The sequence below is a fragment of the Trachinotus anak genome, unplaced genomic scaffold (assembly GCF_046630095.1).
Source record: "Trachinotus anak isolate AG129_WGS33_773 ecotype Australia unplaced genomic scaffold, CSIRO_AGI_Tana_v1 ptg000023l, whole genome shotgun sequence".
Taxonomy (NCBI): Eukaryota; Metazoa; Chordata; class Actinopteri; order Carangiformes; family Carangidae; genus Trachinotus; species Trachinotus anak.
Window position 1 is genome coordinate 1,637,501 of NW_027273874.1, and position 20,257 is coordinate 1,657,757.

General features: G+C 40.3%; 1 protein-coding gene across 6 annotated transcripts in view; it reads left to right on the forward strand.

Annotated features, from left to right (window-relative positions):
* Positions 1-20,257, forward strand: part of arap2 (ArfGAP with RhoGAP domain, ankyrin repeat and PH domain 2) — a 118,805-nt gene that overhangs the window by 45,055 nt on the left and 53,493 nt on the right. For all 6 annotated transcript variants that reach the window (XM_071459103.1, XM_071459102.1, XM_071459104.1 and 3 more), the window contains 4 exons: positions 5,745-5,944; positions 11,954-12,039; positions 12,339-12,521; positions 17,870-18,044. In XM_071459103.1, coding sequence (XP_071315204.1) covers positions 5,745-5,944; positions 11,954-12,039; positions 12,339-12,521; positions 17,870-18,044 — 644 coding nt within the window. The remainder of the gene's footprint in view (positions 1-5,744; positions 5,945-11,953; positions 12,040-12,338; positions 12,522-17,869; positions 18,045-20,257) is intronic.

Genomic DNA, 20,257 nt, shown 5'->3' on the forward strand with positions numbered 1-20,257 from the left:
GGAGAAAAAAACAAAACTTTTTGCTCTTGACCAGAAAGCACTTTTACTAAAGTAAAGCTGCAGATAAACACCTAGCTCGTGGGCTCACTGGAAAAAATCCACGTTTGTCCGATCTATTTATTAAAACTTGTGGATGGACAGTTTCATTTTTCTTTTTTTGTTTGTTTTTTCTTTTTTTTTGTTTTACTTTAGACTGACAACATTTCCCAGTGAAAAACTGTGACAGCGAGGTCTTTGGATTATCCTGAGCATTGGTTTTGCTATTGAATATCTCAGATTTAATTTTTCAAAGCTTTGAGCCGCATAAATGAACAGATTCACTGTGAAAAACTCAGAGGTGGATAATATTAAAACATGAGATATAAAACCCCAGAGCTGCTCTGTCTGTATTGGTAAGTATGACTAGGCTAAGTGTTTGCTTTTTGGATATTACCTTTTTTACATTTTTCAGATCAATCTTAAAACACTATTCATATACTCATATGTACATTGAAAGAATTGCTGGTTTGCTTCTGTTCGTGAAGCTGAAACTGATAAAACAAATCAATGGGATATTTTCAACATTTACAGTCTTTTTAGTACCATATTAGGGATTTTCTGTCCCTTTTAGTTTCACTGGAATCAAGGGGGCACTTGTGCTGTTCAGTTCTGTACTTCCTTAACATTGGGGGCTCAGAAGGGATGGATTGAAAAAAGAATTGTCAATATCTGAGTGGCCGAGGCTAAGATAACCTGATCTTTAGTCCTAAGTATGGGTAAATCTCCCAAAACACTGGATCCTGCATTTCCCACAATTCAACCAGTAGCATTAGTTTACTTTGACCCTCTGTGCGTGGTAAATGGCGAAGTCTTTTAAACTCCATGCCCCCAGTTTTTAATGCAGGTTATCTGTTACAGACTTTTAGTCCTAAAGCATAACCACTGCTGACATCAGTATGACATCATCAGACTTTAGAAACCTCCCTCAAGAAATACAGAGGATGTCATAGAACTGATTTTAAAAGATGAACAGTACTGCTCACGCGTAAAGGTGCCCCTTCAAAGAAGAAATATATCGAACTCAGATTCGGTATTGGCACTGGCTAGCATGACTGGTTCAATATTGGACAGGCTGTTTGTGTCAGTGTTGCAAACCTTAGTTGACCCAAGTTACATTTACAACGATACTGGCAATAGGACCTGGTTACAACATTGAAAATACTGAAACTAAGAGAAATTGAATAAAAATTTTTGGAAACTAAACAACCTTTATAACTAAATTTTTATCATGGCAATTGATGGACATTGAATTCTAGATCTATTCTGAACTGTAAGCAACTAAACTTTTTCCTTCAATATCTAATAAACAGTACATGACTTTCAATTTAGCCCTGACTCTTAACAGATTGAAATGATCTCATTACATTAATCTGAAGTCATATGCAGTCTCAGGATTATTTAATATTAACATCATGATTCTTCAAGTACTTAGTTATTGTACTTAGTCACATTGTTGTGCAGCTGACTGTAGGAACAAATTTGGCGCTTCCACGACCTTCGAGACTATTTTTCATATCCATCTTGCTTTCCTTAAGGATTTTGGAGGAAAATTGTTATGTACTGAACTTCTTTATTCTTTTTTTTTTAACCTTCTTATGCCTTCCTGAAAACCACCTCAAATAGGCTAAATCCCATTTTGGGTAAAATGTTTGATTGATTTCTTTTTTGAGAATCTGCCAGTGTTTCCGCAGAGTTTTTTCATCTTATCCTACAGTACCACCTTGTATATTTTTTTTGTCATAATGATTGATGCCAGTTCTTTTTTTTTTTTTTTTTTTTTTTTTTTTTTGAATTGGAATAACTCATGTCTTTTTTATTTTGTGGCTGTCACTGTGGAGCCAGAAATTATTTAGAAGTGTTGGTGACTGGCATTTGAATTTGGAATCCCATTTTTAGATACGTTTGACCATGTTACATTAGCTAAATGTAAGTTGTGGTTTTTAGAAGTGCAGTGCACTGTTTCACATCAAGGTCAGTATAGAGGCCGTATTGATTATTCTCATATCCAAGCTCCTCATTCTCTCAGTAATGAATGCTGTTGGAAATGACAAGGTGTCATGAGAGAAATATTGATGCTCCTCTACTTGAACTTATTAATGTTATATTTAACAAAAGTTTCTATTTAGTAATACAAACCTCTTATATTTGACTTTCTTCCTATTAAGTACATTATGCATGCATGCATGCAAATGGAGCCATATTCCCATTCATCATTCATGAAGAAGAATTACATAGATTTTCTCACTTGTGTGTAGTATGTAGGGTAGCAGAGCATAAAAGCCTTACACAGCAAATGGGATAAAAGGCACCAGTGAAAGTGAACTTGAGATTTAACGCTCACCATAACTGAGAATTTCAAAAGAATGTCAAGATACTTCACATCAAAATTGGATTACCAACTTTAACTGTCATTTTACATTTATATATAAAAAAAAGAAAATTCATTTTCATGAGAGGGGACTGATAGGAGGTCCTTGGGTAAATGGAAAACCCTGAAGCTGATTATAAAGAACAGTTTTTCCAACACCATGACCATGAAGGTCAGGCAGGCCAATTGAAATAGGATATTAGATATGTTTTTTTTTATGGAATAGTTTGACATTTTGAGATATGTGCTAATTTGCCTTGTTGCTGAGAGTTAGATAAGAAGATTGGTACCACTTTTATAACTATCTGCAGCTAGGAGATGGGTAACTTAGCTTAGCATAAAGAATGGAAACCTTGGGAAACATTGGTATTAATGTCCTCATGTGTCAACAAGAATGCCGAACTGGTATTTCCTAAAATGCCAAACTATACCTCGAAACAATACATTGTTGTGGGCTTGCTAAGTGTTCCGCGTATCTGTGGATCACTCTATTCAGTGCACTCTTAGTTTACTTTCAGTGTTGATAACTTTCCAGATAATTACATGGGAACAGTGTGGAATAACATGTGAGCTCTATGATTGTGGTTAGTGGCAGGGAGAGACAAGCTTGAAGCCTGTGGTTATGAGGATGATTGACATTTTTCAACAATGTGTGAGTCTAATTGAAAGTTGTGATTTTAATGAAAAATAACACATGCAAATAGCTTAGTCATAAGTAAATGTATAATCAGTGCTGAGGCAACAATTTGATTAGTGTTAGCCTGTAAAAACATAGTAATTTTACTTCTGCTCCATCTCTTAAATTTATTTTCATGTTTCAGTGGTTTGGACGGCGGTTGCCTTGTAGTCTCTATTTTCCTCTTTACCACCTGTTGTCCTTAAAGCTGCAGTTTATTTCGTGGCCTGAGCTGACACAGGTCTCCACTTCATATCTAAAACTCTGCAGCATGGGAATCTCCACATTCACTTGCGCTGGCTCCTGCCTTCTGCCTCCCTTTGCCCCTCTGTGGTTTTGGAGGCCACGTTGCAGTTCAGCAGACAATGTGCGCAGTCATCTTTTTAGACGGGGCCCTGGGCAGAGACCGATGGGCACAGAACGGCTGAACCCAATCAACCTATCGATCCCTGCTGGGTTACTTGGGTGAAGCTGGCGTGGTGCACATCCTCAGCTCTGGGCGAAAGCCCCCCCCCCCCATTCTTCTGTCTTACTTTGCACCGGTCGCCAGGTTGCCATGGAAACCAGTGGTCCCATTTCTCCTTTATAAGTGCCTCTTTCAGTCAAGCTAGGACTCTCTCTCTCTCTCTCTTCCTTCCTCTCAGTTTTATATATCTGTCGATCTCGGTCGTTTTCACTGTCTGTCGTCTCGTCTCCTGTGTGCTCTCACTTGAGCTCACACTTGTGCATTGATTTCTTGTTACACACTCTTTTACATTTTCTCTTCGCATTTAGCTAATTTTGAGTTATTCAGTACATTTATCAACTTCATCAAAATACACACACACACACACACACACACACACTGACATGACTCTCCCTCTCCATCAGAAACTTGTGTTGTCTGTCACTAGAAGGTAGGAGAAGTGCTTGTTAGACAGCAACATCCAGTCAGTCCTGTGTGTGTATGTGAATGTGGATGTGGGTTTGTGTCTCTTTTACAAAGATCTCTACATTGTGGAAAACTAATGAGTGGGACATACTTTAGATGGATTGAATGACAGGCGAATGACTGAATGTGTGCAAGGCCTCACACACACACACACACACACACACACACACACACACACAAAGGCCCTCTTCTCTTACTAGAAACACAATTTAGTAAAAAGAATTGACATCTGAACCAAGTATGAGGACAGCTAAATGTTACTGCCTTCACTCTTCTGGGAAGGCTTTACCCAAGATTTCGGAACCTGGCTGCAGGGATTTGCTCCCATTTAGCCGCAGGAGCATGAGTGAGGAAGGGTACATGATGTTGGGCGATAAGGGCTGGCTCGCAGCCATTGTTCCAGTTCATCCCAAAGGTGTTGGATGGGTTTCTTCCACACCAAACTCTGACTCAATGCTGTGCAGTGTCACGTTTAAATGGAAAAGATACTTCTCTAAAGTGTTATCACTCTGTTATCATAAAATATCATTCAGCCTATTTGCTGAATTGCTGTAACCAGATCAGAGTCGGTTCTCTCCAGTGAGCTGATTTCTTAAAGACAAACCTGGAAACCTGGTTTCTCCAGCTCCATTTCTCTTAGAGGAAGTCAGTTTATATACATGTATTGTAGATAAGCATTTATAGACTGTGTATATAAATGTGTTAAGAATGTATTACTGATTTTTTTTTTCTTTTTAAGTATGTATTTTTTTAAGTTGGTTTCCCCTGCTTCTCAATCAGGAAAATCAGGAAATATCATTAAGTATCACCAATACGGGTGATATAGTGGATGATAATGAAATAATAATCCTTCCAAAATAAGATCAGGGTGGGGGAGAAAGCTCATTCCTGTAAACAGGTTGCTACAGTACATGTTAACACGACTTCCTGAGTATCCTGAGACCTTGTGTTCATGTAAATGCGGTGATTAGAAGCTGTGGCCTCAAGATTTCTATTAAGATTTGATGGTGCCCATATAATTTGACCACAGTGAATTGTGGCTGACATGAAAATGAAGTATGGTCTAACTCACAGTTAATGATGTTTGCTTGCAAATCATTGTTGTTACCTACTTTACTACTGACAAATTACCCTCATGTCGCAATGCTTTCAGTCATTGACTGTAAACCTTGAAGTCTGTCAACAGAAGAGGCAACATCACTTTTGTTACCAAGCTTATCTCAGTGCTTTACTTCTTTCATTTTCTCACTTTCAACCTAACAGGGCTGTTGATGCAGGTTCTGATGGAACACCAGTGTTAAACATGTTTTTTTTTTTTTTTTTTTAATGTATATTGAAACTGTAAATGTTTTTACTCTTTTTCCATCACCATTTCTCAACTTTCCTGAGTCTAATATAGAAAGAATATCCTGGAAAAATATCCTGCATTAGCACCTTATAGATTTTAGTGGTGCAAGGTGAGACAGATTGATTTACCTGCCCCGTCACTGCTCTCATCAGACACCCCCCCCCCCCCCCCCCCCCCCCCCCGTATCAGTTTCAGCAAATCTATTGCACTCACATATAGGCATACACAGTCAGCAACCCCCTCAAAACTACTCCAAATACTGCACACCCCTGTAACCCTGCCAAGCGATACTATGCTGTTTAATTGCTCTCTCAAATCAAATCAATAACGGTGAGGCATGTGTTGGGGATGGGGGGGGCCCCCAAAAAATCAATTGTTGCAGCTTCACGGCCGAGTCAGAACGGGAGAAGGAGGAGTGGATTGAAGCGGTCCAAGAATCGATTGCTGAGACACTCTCTGACTATGAAGTGGCAGAGAAGATCTGGTTCGCCGAGGCCAACAGGAGCTGCGCCGACTGTCGCGCCCCACAGCCGGAGTGGGCGTCTGTCAATCTGGGTGTGGTCATCTGTAAGAAATGTGCAGGTAAGAGACACACACACACATACACATACACTCACACACTGCTTTACACTTTTCTTCCTCTGACTGTTTGAAGAACATACACATATGCTGGATGCAGACATAAACAAGATACTGTAAATACAGTAAGATAAACAAGTGTGTACTTGCAGAGACCCACCCACACACAGTTTTGTATGAATAGCACCAAGCAGCCTGTCAAAACGAGCTTCATTTGATCATTCTAAAACCAGTGCTTCCCCACCTACGAATTGGGACCCAAGAGCCATCGTTAGACAAATCTGGAGAGTCGCTTGATGAGAAACAAGAGAGGAAGAAAGAACAAAACTGTAACACTTTATGTTACGACTCCATAATTTCCTGATGATTTCTTAAGACGTTTCCTGGAAAAACTGTGTAATTTGTAGTCATAACAGGCAGAATAGAGACGAGGTCTGAGACTGTTATTTTGTGTAGGATTTAGTTAATTGTGTTAGATTTATATGTAGTTTTTGGTTTCCAATGGAATTTAAACTCAGGTACATAATTATTGATAATTCATTTGTCACTTGAAACTTGATATGTTTGCCTGTACGTTTGCCTGTTGACAAATTTCAAAATAATGTTCAGCTGACTTGTTGTGCACCGACTAAAAGTCTCTGTACATTATGCTTGCAACTTGTTGGAAGTTACAGACCCATAAAATAGTGCATCGCTGAAAAAATGTAATTCTCAAAATTATCTTTAACTTTTATTAAATCCTTAAATCTTACTTCTAAAATGTCTTTAAAAAACCTCATCCTCATTCTTCATAACCTGTGACAGGGAATGATAATAAACACTGCCTGGCTATAAAGGGTCACAAGCCAAAAAAGTTGGGAACCATTTGGGAAAACCACCACACACCAGTCTCTCACTCATATTAAGTGTAATTATTTACTTTTTACACCAAAATTTGAATTTAAAATTTGCGGGTAAACCCGTTAGAAAAGGCAATTAACACCTTTCACACTGCCAGCCAAGTTTGAGTTTCAGTTCGGACTGAGGACACACACAACTGCAAGGAGCAGTGTCATCACAGACGGTTACAGGCACAGGGGAGTCAGAGTGAGGTGCTAGCTGTCATGCAGACTCTCATCCCTGGGTTGTTGCCCTTGTTAGTGTTGGAACCTGTGTGTGAGAGGCTTCGATCTGTGATTGTGTGTTTTTGAAACTTATTTTGGGGTTGCGGCTACACTCCCGAGTGCAGTGTAGCTGTGGGGTTTCTGGTCTAACGGCACAGTGTTGGGCAGGTGAAAGGTGTGTTTACAGTGTTTGTGTGCTCTGAAAGACGTAAAAGGGGTGAAAATGACCGTGTTCGTCTGGCTGTTGTGTTTACATCACTGCTGATCAGAGCTGGAGCTGATTAAATACCCATGTCTACTGCAGAGTCATTTGTCTCTGTGTGAATGCCTTTTTCATGGCTGACAAAAGCCTGATCTCAGCGGGTCATAGCTGGTTTTTGACCAGAGCAAAGGAGGCTTTATTAAGTGCATGTATAGAAACAAAAAGAAAGACCATGCTGCATATGAAAAGTTATGAGCAAGACTCAAAAACATGCTAAAGCAAAAAAAGCATGTTACTACTCAATTGTTAATCTGTGTGTGGTCTGATGTTTGTTTGTGAGTATGTACTGACCCAGAGGCTCTTTTGGAATAAGATCTCAGGTGATAAGACACTCACGGGAGTTGGCACCTGGCCTCTGGACTCTCTCTAATCTATTTGGCAACGCTGGATGGCTCAGATGAAATGACAACAAAGATTAAGCCCCGGGCGAGAACTTGGGGAATCCCAAACTGCTTCTTGACCCGCTAAACATGATTAGAGAGACACAGTGGCCATGCTCGACGTGGAGGGCTTTCTGGTTGGTGTGTAGTTCTTTTTTTCTCTTGCATGCTCCTCTACACTCCCTCCTCCTCCTCCAGATCTTCTCCAAGCTTGAGATTTCTCCCAGAGTCATAAGTTTTAATGCGATTCTTCACCTCACCTCTGCAAAGCCCATGTAATTGGTACGCATCAGATATCCAACATCCCTTTTCAAACACCCTTAAATGATTTCATTTGCAGGGGTGTTTAATATTACATTTTGTGGACGCACTGGGAGAGAGAGGGTGAATATCTGCAACGGGGAAGCTGTCCTCACACTGTGCTCTCCTTAAATTAGGTGGTGGTCCATTTGGAATACCAATGACTGCTCACGCTTTTAATTAGCGCTCTCATGTCATGGACAATAAAGAGGAATGCTGAACAAGAGGAGAGGAAAGAAGTAATGAGAAGGCTAATGGTAAAAATGATCCCAGACTGGCTTTCCTCTTTTCTTGCCAAGACAGAATGAATTTTAATAGTCTATAGCTTCACTCTCTGATGTGGAGCAGTTTCATACTGTAATATTTTGTCTTTGTTTGCATAGACTTGGAGGACTGGCAGTCAGTTTTATTAAATATAGAATCATCTCTTTTTTATTTTTAATCATTCAATAATTTTTATTAGAAAACAGGCGAATCTGATGAAAAATGCATTAATAAAGAGATGTGTGTAAGTGTTTTTTTAAAAAAAATACTATATGTCGCACAAGCACTCTGCGCGCTCATGTGGTTTTTCTAATTACTTTCAGAGACACAGCAAACCACTCAACTCCACATTAGAGTCTTTATTAGAAAGAAAGAAAACACAAACAATGTTTTTATTACTGATGGATATTTTGAGCTGTCCTTGCCACAAGAGGTTTTTATTTATAGGAACTTCAATGTCTTCTTGCAGCAGGAACCATTTTTGCCGATAATGCACCCCTTTCAGAAATATTCTGGGTAGTATTCTCTAAAATTGAGTAAAAACTAAAAGCATTAAAGCATTAAACCTGCATCAATTGATTTTTTTTTGGCCTCTTGGGAGCACTGCAAGCAGGCTAAGTGTAAACACACCATTGACATACAGTACATACATTTGATCTAGCAAGCAAAGAACTGCTTATTTACACATTCAGCTGACACAGAGAAACAGTAGCATTCATTTAGAGTCATCTCTGTTAAGCTCTCCAGTTTTGGTCTCCACCCGTTCCTGGGTTGAATATCTGTAAATGCTACACTATTGAGTGTTCTTTAGCTAGTTGCTTACATTGTCTGGCTGGACTTTGGTGCTGAAGAAGTAGCATACTGTGATCAGAGCCTTTTCACTGAAAACTGCCACTTGCTGCTGCTGGAAATGAGGCTGATGAGAGTAGTGACACTAAACTTAACTAAAAGAGCAGAAAGAAGCTAAAACGTCCTATAGAGCTGAGACAAACTGGAAGTTCTTTGGCTTTATTACTAAAAGTGACCACTTTTGCATTACACATAGTGATCTGATGCATTGTTGATATTAAATATGGATTTAAATATTGACGGCAAACTCAAGATGTTAACAATCGTCCTGGGTCCTTAACTGCTCAAACACACAGTCCTCAGAAATTTTAGTTCCCTAATAACAGAAACTTTCCCTCATTTGACACTTTTATTTTTGTTCTCACTATTTGCCCTTTCTCCCACTGTCTGGTGCAACCATCAGAGGAAATGACATTACACCAAAGACTTGGAGGCACACACATATAATTGCAATAAACTCTTGCAACTTCTAGACACATCCACTGGCAACAGTTGCCATGGTGACACAAAAATGCAGTGCTCACTGCTTTGTTTCCGTCTGACTTGTCATTGAGTGAGGGGGAAATTCCATATGTGCTGGAAAAGTGCTTCATGAAATGTTGCTGTAGTCACTGGGAAAGTTTTTGATTGGAGGCGAAATCCTTGTTGGGTTGGACAGTTTTTTTTTTTGGTTTTTTTTTTGTGAAAGCTGCTGCTGTGTCTGGAATGTTGTTTTGTTGCACAGGAAAGATGAAGACATTTACAACAGGCTATTTATGGGAAGATCTCACCACATACTCAGTGGCACGTGCGCACGCACATTTTTTTTCAGCTTCATTACACTTACACAAGTGAAAATGGTCCTGTGGTGCTCTACGGCTCAGCGGTTGGAGCTTGGCTCTAGCAGCAGGCACTCAGAGTGAAATATTTTCACTCCTTCACAGGCAGAAGTGATAGAATCTGCCTCTTTGGCCTGTATTTGCCAAGCTGGACTCATGTGGTCTTGGAGGCAGTGATTATACCTGTCTTTTCAGTGTGACTTTTGGGGTTGTAGAAACGATATTTAAACACATCTGACTCCACTAATGTGTCCACCCTGACACTTTAATGTGAACTTTTCCAGAAAAAAACGTTTGATTTAACCTCAAGACAATTTTTTATTTGTAGTCTAATTAAATTAATTAACCAACTACTGAATCAATCTATACAGCAGACTCAATTGTTCCTGGGTCTTTGTTAAACTGTGAAGACTTTCCGGAATTCTTTTATCAGAAAATGAGAAAAGTTGATCAGGCATAACATCTGGAGTACAAGAGAATAGTGCAGTGTTTTTTAGAAACTTGGCTATTTCAGAGCTTATTGGAATAATAACAGAAGTAAAATCCTCCACCTACTGCTTGGATCTCATTTCAACATACTTGCTGAGGGAGATTGTGCATCACATTGCTCATGTTCACCTGAGTCTTAAACAACTTCAGACAAAGTGCTGAGGTAGATGATACCTCCTCCAAAAAGGTGATATTTGAAACAATAGATGCACAGTGCTAATAAATAACTTGAAACATATAGTTTGTTTTTCTTGGTAAGCCCTCAACTGGTCCCATACCTATATAATTAACAAGGAAATAGTTTTTAGTTTCAGATCAGCCCTCAGGGTTCAGTACTTGGTCCACTCCTTTTTTTCATTAAACACACAGCTGTTTTAAATATACATAATTACAGTTTTGGATGTTTGAAATGAAATGATTACATATCTAAATTCATGGTTATTGGTGCTGAATCACATCAGGCCTGATGAGAATGGGGCATTTTATGGCACATCGCATTCAAAATCCAATCTATTAATGCATCCTGGTGTCGTATTCAAAAAGGCATGACAGCTCAAGATGTTTGTGAATAGCTTAAAATTTTATAATAAATGCAGATTTGGGAAAATGTATTATACTGCATAAAGTCTGTGTACCCACATTGCCCATTCTTTTGACTAATTATGCAGTATGTGGTGCTTAATCCTCATAATCTAAGAGCCCAATTTTCAGGTTTGTTCTGCTCAGTATAGACATGATCGAACACCAGCATTCCTGAAGTAAGCAGGATAAATAATGGTCGCTTGTGAAAGAATTACTTCCTAGTTAGTTTCTCTTTTTGATATCTGATAATAGCTAAGATTTTTTGCATCTGTGTCCTCTGGATTTGTGTCGAGATGGCCTTTCACAGCTCATGGCCCCGCATTTTCATTCCCAGCTGCTCTACTTCAGCATAGAAGACAGTAATGAGATCATGCCAAATCTAAATCTAAAATTATCCGCCGTTACACACAGGACAATAATTCACATTCACACATACAGCGTGTTTCTGCCTAATGTATTATGCATGTATGCTCTGTCTTTGGCCATAAGCAACCCCAGAAGCCTCTCGTTCACCCAAATAAACAGGCCGACCAACAAACACAATGAATTACTCATGAGTCATTAGCAATTAATGGTGCTCGTTCTGTGCTTTCATTTCCAATTAGGAGTGCTGAGGGGACTAAATATGTCTGTTGTGAGTGAGAGAATGAGCTTGCAGTCATGCTCTGTTTCTCCATCTTGTTACTGCCTGTTTATTGTTTTTTTTTTTCCATCACTGCCATTTGGTGTGTGTTTGTGCACTCAGCGGAGATTTCTGTGCATATATGTACATCTTCATTTTTCACTTTTTAGGAACTAAAAGCCTGACAGCCAAACATTTCTGAATATATCTAATTAAGAAAGGTTTTCGTGAACACAAGGCTCGTATGAATATCCGAGTGTGTGTGTGTGTGTGTGTGTGTGTGTGTGTGTGTGTGTGTGTGTGTGTGCAGTCACGTTGATCACTGTGTCTTGCTGTGTACCAGGACAGCACCGCTCCCTCGGCCCGAGTATTTCCAAAGTGCGGAGCTTGAAGTTGGACAGCAGTATCTGGAGCAATGAGCTGGTGGAGGTTAGTGAGATATGTGTGCAATTCACATCAGTACTTCATCCCCCTCATGAGAAAAACTATTTTATTATTTGCCAATATCCATTTTTACCAGTCCAAATAACGACTGCACCTGCCTTGTTTGTTTCAGGTTCATCAAAAGTGAAGTGTAACAAAACTCCATTTGAAGTGTTTTTGCAATCATTTGTTTATCTGTAGCTCGGCAGATGCTATTTCAAACATGACTAATGGGTCTACAAATGATTCTCATCTGGATTCTTTTTTTTTTTTTTTTCCCATGTGTATGTTTTCCAACCTGTCAGCTCTTCCTGGAGGTGGGGAACAAGAATGCTAACAGTTTCTGGGCTGCTAATCTCCCCTTGGAGGAGGACCTGCACAGCGGGGCCTCGGCGGAGCAGCGCGCCACGTTCATCCGCAGGAAGTACAGGGAGAGGAAGTACCGGAGGGTCCTGGAGGGCTTTCATGACCTGGAGCAGCTCAACCAGGTACGATTTTCATAAAGGCACTTGAGCAGAACTCACAACACTAGATCGTGTTTTGAGGTTAGTATTTTACTGACATTGTCACATATTAATTTTTGTGGTTTGCTTTTACTTAGGAGCTTTTCCTGTGTTCCTTTAGTATCACACTGGTCTGTTAACTTGTGCTTCAGGTTCCATTGATTTTTGCAGTGCTGCACTCTCTACCTGGCAGTCAGTGCATTTCAGCTATACTGTCATTTAGACAAAGATATCTGGAGAAGGTGCAATGTCCTGATAGCAGCTCTGTGTAAACAGGTAAAACATTAGGAAATATCTCCCTTTAAGACTTGGAAACTGTCGTTGATGACTTAACTAATTGCCCAAAGTGCAGTTGAGGTTGCCTAAGCTTGCAGTCAGAAGTGGGCACCTACAAATGTCTCATCTGTACTTAGAAGAAACATGGTACATGCCATACTCCATCAGCTAAATCCCCTGAACCTGAAATGGCCTGTATTTTCCTGACCTTTTGACTGCCAGTAAAACAGCACCATAAGTCTAAAGATGCCAAAGGGGGCGTCTTATCGATCTTAAGTATAAGCAAGTTGGCACTAAGGCCTTCTCTGCCAGTTTGTGGTTTAGGGTTTATTGCTGCAGCAAAAAAAAACAAAAAAAACCCGCCTCTAAAAAGAGGGTCTTAAAAGCACCGTGCACCGAGCCTCTAAGTTTCCACCTGCGTCAGCATTTACGCAGATCAGCCCCCTTGTTTTGTTTTCTTGAGTAGAAATAGAGGAATGGAGATGTAGAGAGAGAGAGAGAGAGAGAGAGAAAGAGGGAATGAGGGGGGAAAGTAAGGCAGTGATATACTAGCTAGCTAAGTGGAAAAGTGGATTAGGATCCACAACAGAAATTCTTGGGTTGGTTTTATTGCGGCTTTGCTGGCTTTCGAGTGTGTGTGTGTGTGTGTGTGTGTGTGTGTGTGTGTGTGTGTGTGTGTGTGTGTGTGTGTGTGTGTGTGTGTGTGTGTGTGTTGTGGGAGAGTGTGGTGTGTGTACATGCGTGTGAACATGTGTGCTGCTCCGCTAGAGATGTGTGAATTTGCTGTTATAGTGGGAGGTTTTTTAGCAGGCCGGTGTAGGAGAGGGACTGTGACAGACATAGAGAGTGTTGCTGAATCCAAATGTCCACCCCTGTGGACTTGTGGTCTGAGCCCTCGCAGTGATGTCTTCGCCGTCATCAAGTCCGCGAGGCTGCGAAGGGTTAAAATGAGCTATGAGACAGGACTTAAAGCCCTTGTGTGTTTCCATGGAGATTTACTGAAATTTCTCACCCTGGAACTCAATGCAAAGGATTTTTCCTGACAAGATCTAATGGTATTCATATTGACAACTTGTGTATGATATGTGCAGGTTTGCTGCGTTACACAGGAGCCGTAAATTATGTGGTCAGAACACATTATATCCACATTAAACCTTCACACATAGCCTGTTCATTTTCTGTATTTGCGATGTGAAACCTTCGTACATCGTACATGAATAAACATTTTCAACAAAAATGAGGAAAAATAAATGTGGTACATTTTATTGAATTTACATCGTCACATCCATATGGCTATGGAATATGGGTAATTTTCCCTTGCAAAGTCAGTTGAAATCTGCACCCCAAGCAGACCCCTTGGAAGTCCAGCAGAAAGTCCACTTCAGGCCCCTTGTGGACTTGATGAATTGTGGATTTGGACAGCCCTGAGCATTCACGGACTTCCCGGAACCCGCCCGTTTAAGTTCACAAATCTGCAGATGTGGTGAAGTCTGGACATTTGGATTCAGCCTGTAGCTGCCTAAAAGGCTTTGACCAGTGGAGATTTGTGTGTTATTCTGTGTGTGAGAGCGAGAGAGGAAGATAGGAATAGAAAAAAAAGAGAAGGTGGGTGGTTGTGTTTGCTCTCTCTGTCTAGTCTGCCTTTATAAATGGGCTCAACAGACTTGATGAGGATCAACGTGTCATAGAGGCTTCATACACACCGTGACTCAACACGTGTGTGTGTGTGTGTACGCTCTCTGCAATGACAAACTCTCTTCCACAAATCTTAGCAAGAAGTAATAAATCACAGCAACCTATAAAAACATACACAAAAAAAGTATTTTTAACATAAACAAGGACACTGAGTCTAATCTCATTGGACACGTTGTTCCAGTTCTGTGTCACATTTACTTACTGTAACGCAAGTATGAACAGAAAAAAAAAAAAAAAAAAAGCTATATAAAACCTATTCCTTTGGGAGCCTTCTCTTGAACAAAGACAATAATAAAAGCAATTTCCTCATTGACATTCATGCAATTTTGAAATCATGCAATGACATTTTAACAGGTTTTTATGGGCCCCAGGGGTCATGAAACTTACTCGACACATACTGTAAATCAGCGTTTTAACTGTCAATTCAAGTAATGAAATAAGAATAAAAAGGTGCAGAAGTGATTTATACCTGATTGCGTCAATATGGCTCTTTACATAATCTCAACCGCGCGTGCTTATTCTGTGAAGATGTTTTCGCTCTACATCTGCTCGCTTCGTTTCATGCCCTCTCTCTATCCCCTGCTCTCTCTGTTTCCTGGTCCCATGTTCCCCATTAGAAGCTCATATCCCAGTGACCTCCACAGAGTCTCCGCAGGCCACATGACCTAGAGAGGAGGGTGGGGGGAGGGTGTCAAAGGACCCTCTTATATCATTACACACGCTCACACACTAACACACATAAACCCTCTTGTGGCTGCAGTAATTGCTCTGACACGGAAGGTCATTTCCAGAGACGATACAAAATAAGGCCAGGTTGCATGGGACTGTTTTGCCATAATCTGACCCCCGTCTTGCGTGTGAGAGGAAAAGACAAAGAGGAAGTGAATAAACTAATCATATCTCCCCACATATTCATTTTCTGATGGTTTCTGTTGATGGAGAGTAATTGATTTTTGCAGCAATTGTGCACATAAATAGAAAAATAAATGTCTGTGAGCCAGGAACACACAAGTACTTTAACGTCTTTATCTCAGTGCAGGTCCTTTGTGTGGGTGGGCAGGTTATATTGACAGTTACTTTGTTTGTGTGTGTGGTTTGCCTGTGTGTATATGCGCAACCTTGCTGTGCCTCACTTTCATACTGATCTTGCTTGTTTGTGGCAGATCAATGCAGCTTACCGACTCGGTCCAAGTCAGATGAAAGGAGAGGTTGCTCGTTGAAATTCCGCTATTTGCCACTTGACTCCTTTGTTGATCCACTTTGTTGCGGGTCATCGTGTGCAATGTCACATCAATTGACTGGACTGATGGGATGAGACATAGAGAGAGAAAATGTTTTCCCTCGGTCAGCCTGTATTCTTGTGGCTCTGCTTATGGCCCTTCTCTTAGCAGGAATACTGTGTGAAATGGGTGAATAGTTTTTAACAAAACATGTCTGCATGGCTAAACACTGAGTATATAAGTAAAGTTTTCTGCCCCTATTAAAGGAGGGATTTAACATCATGTATTTATGGAAGCAAACAGGCCCTGGAGAGCAAGTGTCTCCCTCCTTCACTGAATAATGAAGTCAGTGCAGAGGTGCTTTAAAGCAGCAGTTCCTTTAATGGCCACTGGATGCTGGCACTAAATAAGATTCAGTCTGTAGTGAAGTAAAGGCTGAAGCACTTTTGTAAAGGGACTCACTGCATAGACGAAATAGAGTGGAGAGAAAATGGAAGTGACAGAGGGAGGATAAAAGAATAGATGGTCTGAAATTAACTGGGTATTTCTTTTCTTCCTGTTTCTTGATGATGTTTGATTGATTTTGACTGATTGACAGGTGTCTAATAGGTGTCTATTGCGGTCTGCATCGTGCCGCTCAGCTTGTGAAAAGAGTTTTAAAATGTTTTCTGTCACTCTGGAGCAGCTTTCTGAAGTCTAAGAAAATATCTCAAGAGTTTAGATATTTGAGAGTGAGAGAGAGAACCGGCGCTATAAAGTGGCTGGCTTGGAGTTTGAAAGATGGGGATATTTCACAGGAAGAGACAGTCTGATGAAAGTTTCTGTTAAGTTGCGTTTATGGAAATTGCAGGCTCCAAGCTTGACTCATTTTTAGGGACTAAAAAAGTTGAGATATCTCGGCTTTGCTGCACTGATTTTGATCATTCTTTTTAAACATGTCTCTCAACTTAATGAAAGTGCCCCACAAGATTAAAATAAGACTATGAGACTAAGTTTATGTTGTAGTTTTTCATTAGTTTGAAATTAGAAGTAAGATACTATATGATTGTGGACACTTAAATGTAGATTCCATACATTATAATTAAGATATATTTCTTGGCGGTTAGGGACCAATACGTTTTGCATGTTATATGTCTTACAGTGTATGTTGCATTTAAGGCAAAAGTACACAAATCAGTTGGCGTTCTCATATTTAGTATATAACTGCATATTTTTCAGTACTTCATTCATACATTCTTGATATTTAAAACAATATCTCAGGTTTTTCTAAGTTGACAAATGGCAAATTGTGTGCAGTAAAGGTCTATGTGTGTGATGTTCTTTGTTCTGCCCTGCATGTCGTACTTTTCAGTTTCATACTGTGTATGTCTTGCATACTTGGTTTGTTTCCGTACAGCATTTACACTATATACGCCTCAGTATCCTCTGCTGCTGTAATTTTGCTTCACCCCATTGTTTTTCATGTCTTTATTCCTAAATTTCTCTTCTTAGAAATTGTTAGTTTCATTATATTTAATATGGCCCATTTGTCCTGTTCTTATTTGCTATATTCCCTTTTTCACAGGGATTAGAGATTTAATGGTTCCCACAGGGAGTATTAAAGTTTGATCTTATTTTAACTTCTCTTTTGAGATCAGCGGGCGGAACTCAATTCTAAACTTTATATGGTTTTCTGACGCCACTTTATAGACTCTTTGTCCTCTATCAACCCGGCATACACACATAGACGCACAGTGGCACCAGGCTGGTCCTCCTACACAAGGAAGTGAGACTGTACTTGCATTTCCAGGGATTTTCACTGGCTCATTGTCCGGGATGTGAAATTTTTAAAGGTATTACTCCAGCTAGAGAAAGCTACTTAGGAATGCAATGAGCCACGACTTGCACTTATTCAGTCTTTTATTAGTCTATCACACCAGGAAACGTCAAGCGACAGGTGGACTTGCATGAATAAGATTGGTGACCATTAAAAATCAGCCGCAAGAATCTGATTTACAAGCATGTCAAAATCACAAATACAGTGTTCCCCACACATACATTATTGAGGAGTTTTATGAATGGCGGTCAGCCCGCATTGGACCTGAGGGAAGGCACAGTCCAGAGGAAGACATCATCTGCTTATCTTGTTTTATGTCTGTGCAGGCGCTGTGTGCAGCTGTGGTGTCGCCTGACGTGCTGCAGACCATGGCACTGGTCTTCAGCGGGGCAGATGTTATGTGTGCCACTGGAGATCCTACTTACTCCACCCCCTACCTCTTGGCTCAACGGGCTGGACAGAAACTGCAGATGGAGTTCCTGCACCAAAACAAACTATCTGGTAAGCAACTGTGGGTGCCCCTCCTGTCCAACTGTCCGATGTTGCACAGCACATTCACTTTACACTTAATGGTGGCACTTCAAATCAAATTTGTCTAGAGCATCTGAGCTTATATTTTTTTCTTAATTACTGTACATTCTCTTTAAACAAAGGAAAAAAGCCCTAGTGAGAATGTAGGATTTTTTTTCCATGGCCACTGTTCAACTCAGGTGAGGTCCTGGACCCCAGAAAGCTGCTATGAAACACAATAATTCATATATTTTCCTGGTCAGACCTAAAAAAACCTGAAACACTCACATAAATCTGTGAAAAGGCCTTTTAACTAAGTGTGTGAGTTGGACTTTTACAACCATCGGCGCCACATATATTCAGCCCATTGTCTTTACACTTTAACAAGCCAATCATCTTTAAAAACCCTCACTCACCGCTGTACTGCCACATTTATAAAAGCACAGTGGGTTGTTCTTTTTTCCACTTCCATGAATGGGAAATGAAGGTAGAAAAACCTACAATTTTGACGCCAAAGAGTTTTAAGTTAAAAAATCTGTCTTTGTATTACCCCTTTCATGTTCCCAGCACCGGAGGCACAGCACAGATATGTTGTGTCGTGTGGCTTCCTAGTGATGGGTGTGTTTTGTTTGTGTGGTTCCACACAGGGCTGATGATAAGAATGTATTAAATTAAAGGAGCGAGAGAGGCCATTGGCTGGGGCCGGGGGAGCCTTTCTCAGGGACTGTATTTTACATAATGTATGCACCGCATCTGTGCACACTTGCCGGCACCGAGCCTGTTAGGGACTCCTAATTGCTAGCATGGGTCACCTGGTTGCCATGGTGATGGCCATTACTTGGAGTTGTGCTAGAGGACTCACATGCAGACAGACAGACGGATGCACACACATTCACACATGTGGCATTGTCCATCTGAAATGTGTAGCATACAGGCTTTCTGTACACACTCATTATGTGTTTGGGAGTTGTAGGGCCTTATCATTAACCAACAGACAAACATGGAGCTTTCCAGACTCTTCCTGTTGTGATGGATGTCCAGCTAAACTGACCAACTACTGCAGGCAAGAAAGACCTAGGTCGGGGGAAACCAAAAGACAATGACAGATTTACAGTGTTGCTTGGCAGCAGTGGAGATGTTGCCTCAGGGACAACAGACAGTGTAACACTTGCTGTTGGGACGGTGTGGCAGAGCAGAAGGAGGAGACTATTCCTAAAAATGACACAATGTCCAGCCAAGGCTAAAGATCCCTGTATGTCTTCTTCAGATCCTGAAACTCCAGCCCTGTGTCTTGAGGACGTACCTCCATATTTGACAATTCTGTAACACATGACTTATTATAAGTACCAACAGCCCTTTCACTATTCTAACCCTAACCCTTTTCTTGTGTTTCAAATACATGGGCCAGACATGGCCATCAAACAGGCCGGGGGGGTCTGGCACCAAGTAGTTCCTCGAGCACCTCCTCTTTTTGCATTCTTCATATGCACTCTCTAGTTTATTTTTAGTGGAACCCACATGAACTGTCCAGATTAAATTTAGTCTTTAATAATGTTTGCTAAAACTCCATCTATTTTAGGAAATTAGCCTTTTTTTTAATGACATTAAATATTTGTGATCTGTTTTTGAAGATGTAGAATATCACTCCCCTTACCCTTTAACCATATTCCCCATGATGTAATAACATGCCATAACAGTGATCGCTCCCTTACCCTAACCATACTGTAGCTGCCATGTGTGGCTACTAGAAATAACTAATTATTCAGTTAAGTGTGCAAACTTGCCTATCATTGTCATTTAAATGGGTAATTATTCGTAATCCCCTGAAAAAGCTACAGCTTTGTATCACTATGCACAGCCACAGGATATTGAGAGGTATCATTGTGTATTGACTGATCCCAAAAGTATATGTAACTTACAGCATGATAGATTTGTGTTCTTTCAGCACTAATGTTGACAATATTTAGTCCTGAATTAAAAGAAGATTAGATCCCATGTGATCAGTGCTGTGGACTGACCGACAGGCTGAAGAACACTGCCATCCTTTTTAAAAGGGTTACAAAGCTGGTTGTGAAATTTTATAAAAGATATATCTGTAGATGTAATAAGTGAAACTGCAGTGAAGAGGAAGAGTGTTGTGGTGTGTGGAGAAGATTAAGGCTCCAGACACATTACTGTCCAAATTCTCTCTTTGACATTTTCCT